Raw genomic sequence first — 12,694 nt, forward strand, 5'->3', positions numbered from 1 at the left:
TTATTTTGGTTACCCATGTCCTTTAGAATCAATTTCAAAATGCCTTTAATGGTATATAAAGCTCTAAATAATCTTGCTCCTTCTTACATTCTGGAGTGTTTTGCCCCTTATATTCCCAGTGTCACACACGTGCGCATGGGAGACAGCTTAAGGGTTTAAATAACTGTAATTATCCACCAGACCAGGGGTCGGCACTGTCCTCTGATGCATTCTCTCTTTCTCCTTCTGCAGACCAACCAAAGGAACCTTCAACTGATGACATCACTTCCGGTTCTGGTTTCTCTGGACCCGCCCCTTCCTGTCATTATTCTATTTAACTGCCGTTTGTTACTCTGTCTGTAAAGAGCTGTTTTCATTTGTTTGTCCAACTGTTCCAAGTATACAGGGATACCGCGGTGGTATACCCCAACTCTTTATCTTGGTTTTGTCTTTGTTTATTCCACACCAGTTATAATCCTAGATACTCTAACATTAGTTTGCCTATTATTCCAAGAGAGAAACATGAAAATAAATAGTGAGGTGTTCTTTTTCTGGTACACCCCAAAAATCTGGAATACTTTACTGAGATAGAGATGTGCCAGTCTAATATCTGGGGACATTTTAAAAAACTCCTAAAGATCTTTAAAAAGATCTTCTTTTTAAAATTGGCTTTTTCATAACTGCATTTTAGTTTCACTTTAATGGATTATACTGTATATGTACTGAAATATTATGTCTTTGACTTGCAATCATTTTTAATTTGCACTTTTGCACTTTTGCACTTTTTCTGTTTTCTTTTCCAGTTTTCTGTGGTGACATTTTGCACCCCCACCACCTGATCAAAGTACTGAGCAGCTGTCTGTAATACTGGAATGGAAGTGAACACTCCAATGAGCCCCACTGCATCGAATCTTCTATGAAGAAGCTTAAACAAAGATACAAACTTTATATGTACATGAATGCTAGGCAGAATGCCCAGTGGGAGCTCTGCAGAGGTTTTGGCCTTGGAACCCCTGCAGATTTTGTTTTTTTCTCTCCAGCATCTTGCCCCTGGAGGGATTTTTTTCTGTCTTGCAATTTTTTTCTTTGACATTTTCTGAAGCTCTTTGAGCTACATGTGTTGAGAATTTTGATTAAGGATCAATATGTTTTATTATTAGTCTTAGTGCTACTAACTATGAAAAGTCTAGGCCTGAAGAAGCTTTTCAAAGGACACCATTTATTTTTTTAGAGAGGCCTCTTGCCTACCTGTCTTTCTCACTTGCTTTGTTTTGAGTATCTGTGAGTTGAGCTGTGAGACGGTCATCATGCTCTCTGAGGAAGCAAACAGGCCGATTTTGTTTGCAAGGCCTTTGCCTGTGTGAGTAAAGGGCAAGCTTTCAAGCTAGCGCATAAAACATAAGCACTCAAATGGCATTTAGAATTATTAGGACTCATCAATACCTTAGGCAAAGTTACAATAAAATGCATTATAATATCAAGCTAGTCTGAGCTATACAGGAGTTTAAGAGTTGATTATTGAAGGTTAGGGATCCTTCCTTGCACATAGATGTCCATGAAGTAAGCAGCAGCTAGGCCTCTGTCAGACCATGGTACAGTTGTGTGCCGTGACGTAATAGCGCTGCTGTCTCCATTCACATTTATATTTAGTTTAGCTAGAATTTAAGTTTATATGCCAATGCTTTTTTATACATCTTAGTGATAATAACAAAAACATACCGTAGCACATAATAGTTAGCTAAAAGAAGCAATTGTTCTTTCTCTCAGGCATGAAGCACTGTGTCAAGGTTGTTCGCAGCTTGGCCCTTATCAGTGAAGCTGTGTGCTGCTGTGTACTGCCATATACTGGCACAGTCACTTATTATGCTAGCCTTATCCTTACAGGATGCTAGTGCAACAAGCAATCATTTATTGAATTATTAATTAGGTATTCCAGTTTTCATATATGGGTCCTTCTTGTCCCAGCTTAATTGTTAAGAATTGAATTGTTAAGAATTGATTAACTGAAAGGCCATAGATCTTTAACAGCTTAGGATTAGGCCATGAGAATGAAGAGAGGGGTAATCAGGTGATGCACACCTCCAGGTGGCAAATCTGCCCTTCGAGCCAAAGGGGTTGTTATGTGAAGATGGATTTGGAAGAAGATTATTATGGGGATGTCTATAGGGGCAAGGGTATTGTTATGAGAAAGTCTGGAACACCAGGGGCCTCATGTACAAATGGTGCGTACGCACAAAAATGTTACGTAAGCCCATTTCCACACTCTAATCGCGATGTATAAAACCTAAACTTGGCGTAAAGCCCCGCACATTTTCACGGTAGCTCCAACCCTGACGTACGCAAGTTCTCTGCTCGGTTTTGCAAACTGGCGGCACCCAGTGTCAAAGCAATGCTGCTGTTCCCAGGTGGTTTCCCTTTCTTTCTTACATCCACAACGCCGGCTTTATCAAATACACTGAAATTAACCATATATTGTTCATTAGTTTAATGCATCTGATTGTAATTAACCTATCACAATATATTGGTCCACGGAATGGCCAAACTATTCTAAATACCATAGCTGCTTTAGCACTGTTACTCTCACTGCACCTTCTTCTTCAACTTTCAGCTGCTCCCGTTAGGGGATGCCACAGCGGATCATCTTTTTCCATATTACTCTCACTGCACCACTCGGAGCAGCTGATCAGAAAGAGAATTACTGGTATGCATAATCAAGCACACGCTGCCTCAGCCATTCGCTATTTAAACTGTTCTCATCCGACAAACGCTTCAGAGCCTTTCCTGTACGGACCTCGCAGTTCAGAAACAGTTTCATCCCAAGAACTATAAACCCACTCAATCAGTCCATCAAGTGCTCCATATAGAACTGTTTGTACTTACAAGTACAATTACCTCACTGTAAATTTGTGATACAGTTATAATATTGCACAACCTGCGCCACTTTATAAAGCGCGCATTTACATATGATGACAATATCATTTTTAAGATGAAATGCAGCAAAATATGTTTATTACATTATACAGATAAAATGTTAACATCATTTAAATAATCCATCCATTTTCCAACCTGCTACATCCTAACTACAGGGTCACGGGGGTCTGCTGGAGCTAATCCCAGCCAACACTAGGTGCAAGGCAGGAAACAAACCCCGGGCAGGGCGCCAACCCACCGCAGGGCACACACACATACCCACACACCAAGCACACACTAGAGACAATTTAGGATTGCCAAAGCACCTAACCTGCATGTCTTTGGACTGTGAGAGGAAACCGGAGCACCGAGAGGAATCCCACGCAGACACGGGGAGAACATGCAAACTCCACGCAGGGAGGACCTGGGAAGCAAACCCTGGTCTCCTAACTGTGAGGCAGCAGTGCTACCACTGCGCCACTGTGCCGCCTTTAAATAATCTATATTGTTAATAAATAAACATGTGAGGACACAGTGGCGCAGCACTAGCTAGTTCAGGGATTGTTCCTGCCTCGCGCTGTATTCTTGTTGGGGCTTGCGTGACCCTGGATGGATAGATGGATAGAATGATTAAACATGTACTATGAAGATATTTTAATGTTCCTTAAAAGTTTTGAAGAATCAGAGTTCTAAGCTTACAGATGGCTTAACATCTATTACAGAGCTGATTGTGTGGCGATTGGTTTACTTGAAGAAAGAAAAGGAAGGACAGGAATTGGAGGTTAGTACGTTTGAAAGAGACAGTACTGCTGCAATGAATTATTTTATCGAAGGTCGCGCATGGCACAGCAAGCATCTTGTGGAAGGCAGGAACAATCTGTGGACGAGGTGCCTGCTTGTCACTATCACTGCGCCACTGTGTTTCTATGTTTAATAACATGCTTTAACTCCTATCATCATGAAAATGATATCAAGTATACATCTCAGTATTGTAATTATTCAGAGAGCTGTAATATCATGAATGTAATAGATTCTGTGTCCAGTCGGAGAAAGAGAAAGTCCGTTTAAGAAGCACATAGTGATTCACACACATAGAGCACATAGAAGAACAAATACAATACAAAGCATTTAACGTACTACTTTAGTGACAATGGAATTTGAGAAACTAGTAAATTAAACGATTTTACGATGAAGTTTATGATGTTCTATTTTAATGACAAAATAAATTGTGATTGACATGGAAATTTCGAGATTAAAGTTGGCATTTTGAGCTATTATCTCACTGTGTCCATATTTTTTTTTTCTTTTCTCTGTACCCTAATAAGCTTTCATATGACACACAGATGGTGGGCTACGACTCGCCTTTTCACGGCGACTTTGATATCTTTTTTATTTTGGGCACTGTGCATCGTTGTGAACTTCAGCTTTTGAGTTTCTCAGATCTCTTTCTCTGTCACTCGATCAACTTCCTTTTGCTGATTAAATCACTTGTGGCACCCGGCTGGAGTTCATGCCTGGCCGGGATGCCCAGGAGGACCGGAGGAGGGCTTGTGCCTCCTCCAGAACACGAGGGGGCGACCGCCCTGGTTGTATTGGGGGCCACGGGTACAGGGCTTGGAAGCCCAACCCTATAGGGGCCCATGGTCACCGCCAGGGGGCGCCCCAATGCCTTGGGAGCAAAACTTAAAGGAAGTGGTGAGGCGGCCTTCTGCTGTTATACACCTAAAATCTGGAATAGCCTGCCAGTAGGAATTCGCCAGGCTAATACAGTGGAGCACTTCAAAAAACTGCTGAAAACACATTACTTTAACATGGCCTTCTCATAACTTTACTGTAATTTAAATAATGATACTCTGTATATCCAATTCATTATAATAACTATTCATGGTGGCTCTAAAATCTGTACTAACCCCTACTCTCTCTTCTGTTTCCTTTTCCAGTGTCCTTTTGGTGGTGGCTACTCAAAGCACTATGATGTTCCAACAATGATGGATGGATTAAAAGCCACAAGTCTGTATGACCATCAGCATCAAGTGACTCCGTGAGAACCCTAACTACAAAGAGGACTATTTCATTTATGTTAGGTAGAATGCCCAGAGGGGACTGGGTGGTCTCGTGGCCTGGTACCCCTACAGATTTTATTTTTTTCTCCAGCTTTCTGGAGTTTTTTTTTGTTTTTTCTGTCCACCCTGGCCATCAGACCTTACTCCTTTTCTATGTTAACTAATGTTTTCTTATTTTAATTTCTTATTTTGTCTTTTATTTTTCTTTTCTTCATTATGTAAAGCACTTTGAGCTACTTTTTGTATTAAAATGTGCTATATAAATAAATGTTGTTGTTGGGAGCCCTGGACCTCAGCACTTCCGTCACACCTGGAAGTGCTGGGGGAAAGAGGAGCAGGGACACCTGAAGTCCTTCTGGTTGCGCAGCCGGCACTTCCGCCACACAGGGGAGTGTCGACGGAAGAGTGTCGGGAAGCACCTGGAGCCCATCCGGGGGGTGTATAAAAGGGGTCGCCTCCCTCCATTCAATGGCAAGAGTCGGGTGGAAGAGGACGAAGCTCGGTGGAGAGGAGTGGAGGCGGACCAGAGACTGAGAAGGCATTGTGTTGTGTGGCCAGGACTTAAGGGGTGATTGGTGCTGCGGCACTGGGTTTGTGCTCACCAAATAATTGTAAATATTGTATAATAAACGTGTGTGTGGTGAAACCATCATGTCTACCTGTCTGTGTGCGGGCTGTTCCCCACACACTGTTTAAACCAACAAATAGTAAGTTTTTCCTTGCCTCCACTTGGTATTCGCTGAAATTCTTCTATTTTCCCCCCTGCTTTTGCCATTGTCTTTTCACAGAAGGCTGAGCTTAAGGGCTATTTATATTGATTTGCATATTCAAAGAGGCATTGGGGCTGGACAGCAGGCGCATGCGCGTGCACGAACGTTACTTTTCACGCTGACCGGGATTTATGTAGCGGAAGAATGTGGAAGTTGGCGTTCGCACAGATATCTGCATTTTTTTGTGCATATGAACATTTCTGCTTTTGTCCGTATACCATGTTATAGTGTGAATTTTACGCGTGGCGTTATACGTGAGGCCTCAGGTGATTGTTATGAGAAAAGGTGCTGATGAGGTCATCATCATGAGAAACCCTGTACAGCAGATGATGGGAGACTAATGTGAGAGGGGTGCATTTTGTGATAAGAACTGTAATATATTTGGGGCTCACCAAACACTCGGGGCTCAATTCACAAACTCAGATAGGCTTTGTGTGCTCTGCAATTGTTTTCTTTTCTTTCCTGTCAATAATGGAGAATCCACTGCATCCACTAAACAGTATCATCTCCTGACAGAGGAGCCGCTTCAGCAACAGACTGCTGTCAATGTCCTGCTCTACTGACAGACTGGGGAGATTGTTTCTCCCCCACACTATGCGACTCTTCAATTCCACCCCGGCGGGGTAAACGTTAAAATTATACAAAGTTATTGTCTGTCTGTATACCTGCATTGCTATCACTCTTTAATTTAAAATTGTTCTTTATCAGTATGCTGCTGCTGGAGTATGTGAATTTCCCCTTGGGATTAATAAAGTATCTATCTATCTATCTATCTATCTATCTATCTATCTATCTATCTATCTATCTATCTATCTATCTATCTATCTATCTATCTATCTATCTATCTATCTATCTATCTATCTATCTATCTATCTATCTGTCTATCTATCTATCTATCTATCTATCTATGCTGTGCAATAAAGTCTCAATTCTGACTGTCTTTCTGAGGACTCTGCTCATTTTTCCTGAAGATCTCTGCACAACACATGTCATGTGAAAAAATGTACTAAAGAAATAAATGTTGTTGTTGTTGCTGTTGTTGAGTCAAATGGTACTTCTGATTGAAGGAACGTTAATTTTTTTCATAAACAAAGTAACATAAAATCTGTTCATTTACACAAGTGGACAGAATAATATGAAAAAGCACTTTTGTGTCATTTTGCCTTTGTAGGCTGGTAATGCAGAATGGGTACAACAAGGTAAGTCTGTTATTTAGTTGACTGAATTTTTGTAGCACTTTGTAATTGAAGGAAAGTTGAATGAAGGCTTTTGAAATGGTAATGCAAAGTATACTTTCTATTGAGCTATGATTCACTTAGAATAGATTTATAAAATTAAAGGGACAAGCCTGCTTTGCCAGTCGGTAAGCAGAAAATACTCTCCCTGCTAAAAGGAAAGCAAAAAACAAAGATCAATGCAGACTCGACTGAGACAAATTAGGTACCTATTAGTTGGTTAGAATCATTTGTATGACTTGTCATTTTTATTCAGTAGCCTTTTTTCTGCATGTCCTTGCTGTCGCAAGGGTGAAGGTTGCTTATTTATATACTGTACCCGTGTCTACCAGTAAGACTACTAAAGTTGTACTACAGCTGCAAGGGCCCCTTGCTAAAAGGAGCTCTAAATATTGCCATATGAATAGAAAAATAAAGTTTGAAACTAGAAAAACAGATAGATTACTTAAAATATACTAAATGGCAACAATCAAGAAAAATAATCATAGTTCTGCATTTTCTGTGTATACATATTGCAAAACACCATGAAATGAGCAAAGCTGGTTAGTCATTTAACAGCAGAAAGGGTATAGAAACTTGCCTACTGTGCACTTTCCATCTTGGTCAGGTTGTGGAATTCTCACAAGAGTGGTCACATCATCGAGTAAAGATCTAGTAATTCTTGACACCTTCCTCTTGAGACCCACATATACTGAACTGCCCATTCTCTGAAAAAGTCCCTGGCGTAGGCCATCCAGTCCCTGCCATAAGACTGAACTGGCTTCGATAGCAGGCTCTGACTTTTCTATTTCATTGGAGCGTGAGAATGCATGGAGGAGGAGAGATGGCATTGAGGCCAGGTGCTCAGATTCAGTTTGTGTCTGATTATTTACTCCACCCTCTTCCTTAAGAGCTTCAGGAAGTACACTGAACGGTTTGAAACGCCCAATGGACTGTATTCCTCCATTAAGGTTTCCTATCCCTCCATTTCCTGGGTGGAAATTGACAACAGGCTTCCAGTTCTTTGCTTCTAAATAACGATAAAGCTGTTGCAACCAATCAAGGTTAAAGCCACAATCTGTGTGCCCAGTCAAAGCACAGAAAATGCTTTGCAGTCCAGTACTACCATGTCCATAACTTCCATTTAGCAATGTCTGAAAAATGGTCTCCAGCAGCGTGCCAATCATATCCCAGTTTTGCCACAGGAAATTGAAAAGAGGGTGATTTTGCTGCCGCTCTAAAAAGTTTATCAAAATCTGGAGTATGCTCAAAATCCCATCATAGTGCTGACTCCCTCTGAGAGAGACAAACATATTGTGGATCTTGAACTTTGGCCTAAGTGGCTCCTTCCTGTTTGGAGTTTCTAAAATACTTCCGCCCACATTGAGAAAGGACTGCAATAGATTACCCCAGAACTGTTGTCCACCTTCAATTGAGAGATTTGGATCAGGTACTGGACTGGACTCTCCCCCAGCCCCTTGCATATACATTGATATATTGTAGAGGAATCCAGAAAGCCTGTTCTTCTCCAGTGGCCGACCAGAGTTGGAGATCAAGCGTTGGAGATTCAGACTCTTTTTGGGGAATAGACCAAGAGTATGAAGCCCCTCCATTATGTCTGTGACAATATTTTTGGTGTGATGACCATGTGCCTTGGTGGACTGCGCCTTCTCTTCCTGGGGATCTGACACCACATCTTTTCTGAGTAGGGCAAGGATATCATGCCACGTTATCTCTGATTTGGCTGCTGACTCTCCTGGAGAATATATAAGAAGGAGCATTAGTAAACTAAACAGCCTAATTCCCTAACAAGAAAGCAGTAAAGCAAAAAGAACAAGATGATAAACCTACAACCCAGGACAGAACACCTGCAATATACTTAACTTTACACTTGTAATGTTCTCTTGCTACTGAGGGTCATGCAGCTCAAGTTACACATCTGCTGAATGCCTTGACATCCAAGTCATTACAGTCACATTTACTACACACTGTATCCCATGAGATCCCTCTGTATAATACTCACTCATTTTATTTCAGAAATGACTTCAGACACTGTTACGTGGTAGGTGCCTCAAAGAACACCATCTTCAAGTGGTGATTCCTAGCCAAGATAAGCCTCTTTCTCGTATTTTATAGTTTAGCGATGGCTCTTTACGGCCACTCAGCCTATCAAACATGCAGCTCGAAGTTTTCTCTTTACAGCTGAAAGTGACGCTTACTTACTCTACTTCGACCACAAACCTGTCATCAAGTTGTTGACCATTAGAAACTTGTCTTCTGATATTGTTGTGGCTTTGGGTCTTGTTCCTGTCAGAGTTTCCTCCAGTTTCCACATAGCAAAACCACTAGTGTTACATTAACTCTTATAGTGTTATAGTGTTAAAGTAAACCATAAAAGTGAATATATGACAAATGTGGACCCCTATATGCACTTAAAGTGTATATATCTTTTCACCAGTAGTGCACACACACATACATAAATATATGTATGTATATGTATTTATACTGTAAATACATCTGCCCATTTACAATATCTACTTCAATTCAGGATTGCGGAGCCCAAAGCAGCATTGGACAGAAGGGAGGAACCAATCCTTAATACAAATAATATAACTTCTCAAACATTCAAAAAAGTTATAAAACACACCACAGATTTGGTACCAGCAATCAGAAGAACTTAATCATCTTCACAGACACTAAGACCTCACATGTTTACAACATAAAATAAAATAAAATTTCACAATAAAATCAGTACATCAGTATATCTGCAGCTACTAAAACCACAATCAAATTCAGTCATTTCAAGTAAGACATTAGCATTATTTACCTTTTGACACATTGTGGATTAGCTTTTCAAAATAATGCTGGGGACTCTACACTTGTGTGTGTGTGTAAAATTTCAGAAATGTTCTTTCTTGTGATGCTGTTAAAAGTTATAGTCAATAACACATATCAATAAAGTAGCTTATAAATTGTTTCGTAGGTTGACTTGTTGAGTAGCCTTTGTCCATTACTGGGGAGAAAAGTTGTGGTGAAGATTTCAAACACTGATTGCTTAAAAAAGGGGAATTTCTTTGAAGATTAGAAAAATGGATGTGTTGTGATTTGGACTGCAGCAGATGCCTTAAGAGTTTGCACAAAATGAATACCAGGATATAAACATGTTTTACAAGAAATGAGAGGAGTTTGAGATAGTGAAGAAATTAGTAGTCATACCTGAACATGTATTCCAGAATCAAAGTCAGTAAAAAAGCAGAAAGTTCTAACACTAAGTCTTCTTAGCTCCCTCTTACACTAATCCAGGAAAAAGACAAAGTTCTGAGAGAAAAAATGAGTGAAAACTAGGACACACTTCATGATGTTATCAGCAATGGGAAGAGCTACCAGGCCATAGCCACACTACACAGTTCTGTAATGGTGGTGATGTTATTGTCAAAGCATAAAAAATATGAACAATAATTTAAAAAAATATTCAAAACTGAAAAAAAAAACATTAAAGGACCTGCCATGACAGGATGGAGGGATGGAGAGATGATGATCTTGCAGTGAAGTTACACCTTTATTGATTTTTATCTCTGGAACATTTATGGCAAGCTCAAACTTTTAAGTCTGTAGACTATTTTTAATTGCCAGTTCTAAAATTGGCCCATTGTGATTGAATGTTCAGATATGTCTGAATGTGGTGTGCTTGGGTTGTTCCTCACTTTGCTTCCAATGCTCTGGCTCACACAACTTCAAACTGGATGAACCTTATAGAAAACATGGATGCATGACCTGGGTGTGTGCAATGTGTTACTATATAGAACTAATGTAGGCAATGCAAAACATGAATGCTATTAAACTTATAGAGATCTCACAAATTTAAATTGTTTTATAATCACTGCCTCTTTTAAACATCTGCTGTGTCAATACTGTGAAGACAATATTCAGTAAATACTAGGGGACTTTGCCCCCTGCTTGCTTCGCTCGCCAACCCCCTTGCCTGCGCTATATGCTAGCCTCTTTGCGTTTCTGCTGCTCGCGTATGGGGATGCGGATGTACAATTTACTAACTATTTTACATTAAAGCGAGTAATTAACCATATTAAAAAATATTAAATCGTCATAATCTGAAAGTAAATTATGTTTCATGTTGCGTTAGAGTTATTTGTTGCATAATAAGATTTTGTTCTGTTTGGCTTTGAAATTAACATGCAATAACTTTTTAAACTTACACTTTTACTGTAAAACTTCAGTAAAAACAATTTTTTTAATAAAATTTTTGTCAATATCACATTGAATTTTGATTCTGTGTTTGGACTTTCATTGTGACAACGCAACCTATATCTGCCTGTGACTGAATTTAGTTTCTTTCTCTCTATTAAATAAAATGACTTTTTCGAATGTTTGGCTCTGAGATTTGTAAATTGTCTTTGCAATAGCTATGCTAACGGGAAACTGTTAACGTTTTAATACGAATGGTATATCAAGATCTCCTTTGTTGTCTAATGTTATCCACAGCAGATGAACTACATTACCTTTCTTGGATACATCCTTACAGTAATTAATTCGGAGGAAGATTGGACGTTCTTTAACGGTTGTAGATATTCTTCGGGATATTGTAAGTTGATGTTTTCATCTTCCCCACAATCACCACCAACTGTTTCTGCATAGTCTATTGATACGCATTTAACCAATTTGCCATGTAACCAATCAACATTTTTGGCGTTAATTCGTTTGACTTCATCATTTCTCAGTGCTAGGATTGCCCGTGTACTCATTTGTTCTGTTGATAACCCTTTGTGATTAAATTCTTCAATAACATTTGGACATAATACGTCTTCTTTAATTGGGAACGTAAAGTGAGGAAAACATTAAAATTTATAAGAGCTGAGAGTGCAGGAACTGTGTCTGTCAAAAGCATTCCCACGAATGAGAGATGAGAGTACAGTGTGTGTGGTTGAATCTGGTTGAGAGGAGGGCGTGACTTGAAAACATCTCAAGGCCAAAGTCTCAACTCACAGGACTTGAAAAAATCTTCCAAAAAGTCTCATCTTGTCACAGGATTTTTTTCATATAATAGAGAGAAATAAATTACGGGGTTAATTTAGAAGTCATTTTAAAACATAAAGTGCTGAATTGAACAGACTGATACTTTATAAACACTAAAGGTTTGGGGCAAGACTAATGACTATTCCAGATTTTGCTCCCTGTTGCCATCCCCCCCACCGTGACAACTGGCATTAAAGTACAGTCATACTACTGTGATGCCATTACAGCAGATATCTTAAAAGTTTTACCTTTTGTAGAATCAGATGTTCCAAAAAGTAGAATTGCAGTCAGAATGAAGAGTACATCCATTTTTCTTGTAGTCTCAACTGTACCTCTGATAGCTTCACCTACTAGTCACTCCAAACACTTTTCACCTACCATCATTTGACCTGCACAGTAGATACCAATTCATTTAAGGTCAATGAGAATAAAAATATATTTTCTTTCATTTTAATAATAACATTTATCGTTAATCATGCATTTACTGTTTATTTTTAAAACACCAGCCCTGAAGCGCTGGATTTTATTATGCCATGTTCCTTTACATTCACTATTATGGTGATCACAACAATTAGCTCAGTATTATTCTGATTCTGTACTAGCACTAGCACCCATTACCTATTTACAGGAGGCTATCCCAAGGACAAGAAACACAAGGCTGGATGTCACGTTTTGCACCACAATGATGCATATACTTGTTTTATGAATGGACTAAATGTAAACAAGT

The 12,694-nt window shown here is 39.5% G+C and overlaps 1 protein-coding gene across 1 annotated transcript in view; it reads right to left on the reverse strand.

The window, feature by feature from the left end:
* The window catches only part of LOC114642541 (stereocilin), a 112,270-nt gene extending 99,940 nt beyond the window's left edge, over nucleotides 1-12,330 (reverse strand). Inside the window, exons 1-2 of the mRNA XM_051920786.1 lie at nucleotides 12,216-12,330; nucleotides 7,538-8,692 (exon numbers count right to left, since the gene is read on the reverse strand). Of these exons, the coding sequence (XP_051776746.1) occupies nucleotides 7,538-8,692; nucleotides 12,216-12,276 (1,216 nt within the window). The 5' untranslated portion in view covers nucleotides 12,277-12,330. The remainder of the gene's footprint in view (nucleotides 1-7,537; nucleotides 8,693-12,215) is intronic.
* Nucleotides 12,331-12,694: the final 364 nt, after the last annotated feature.

This window comes from Erpetoichthys calabaricus, chromosome 17, assembly GCF_900747795.2.
Source record: "Erpetoichthys calabaricus chromosome 17, fErpCal1.3, whole genome shotgun sequence".
NCBI lineage: Eukaryota > Metazoa > Chordata > Cladistia > Polypteriformes > Polypteridae > Erpetoichthys > Erpetoichthys calabaricus.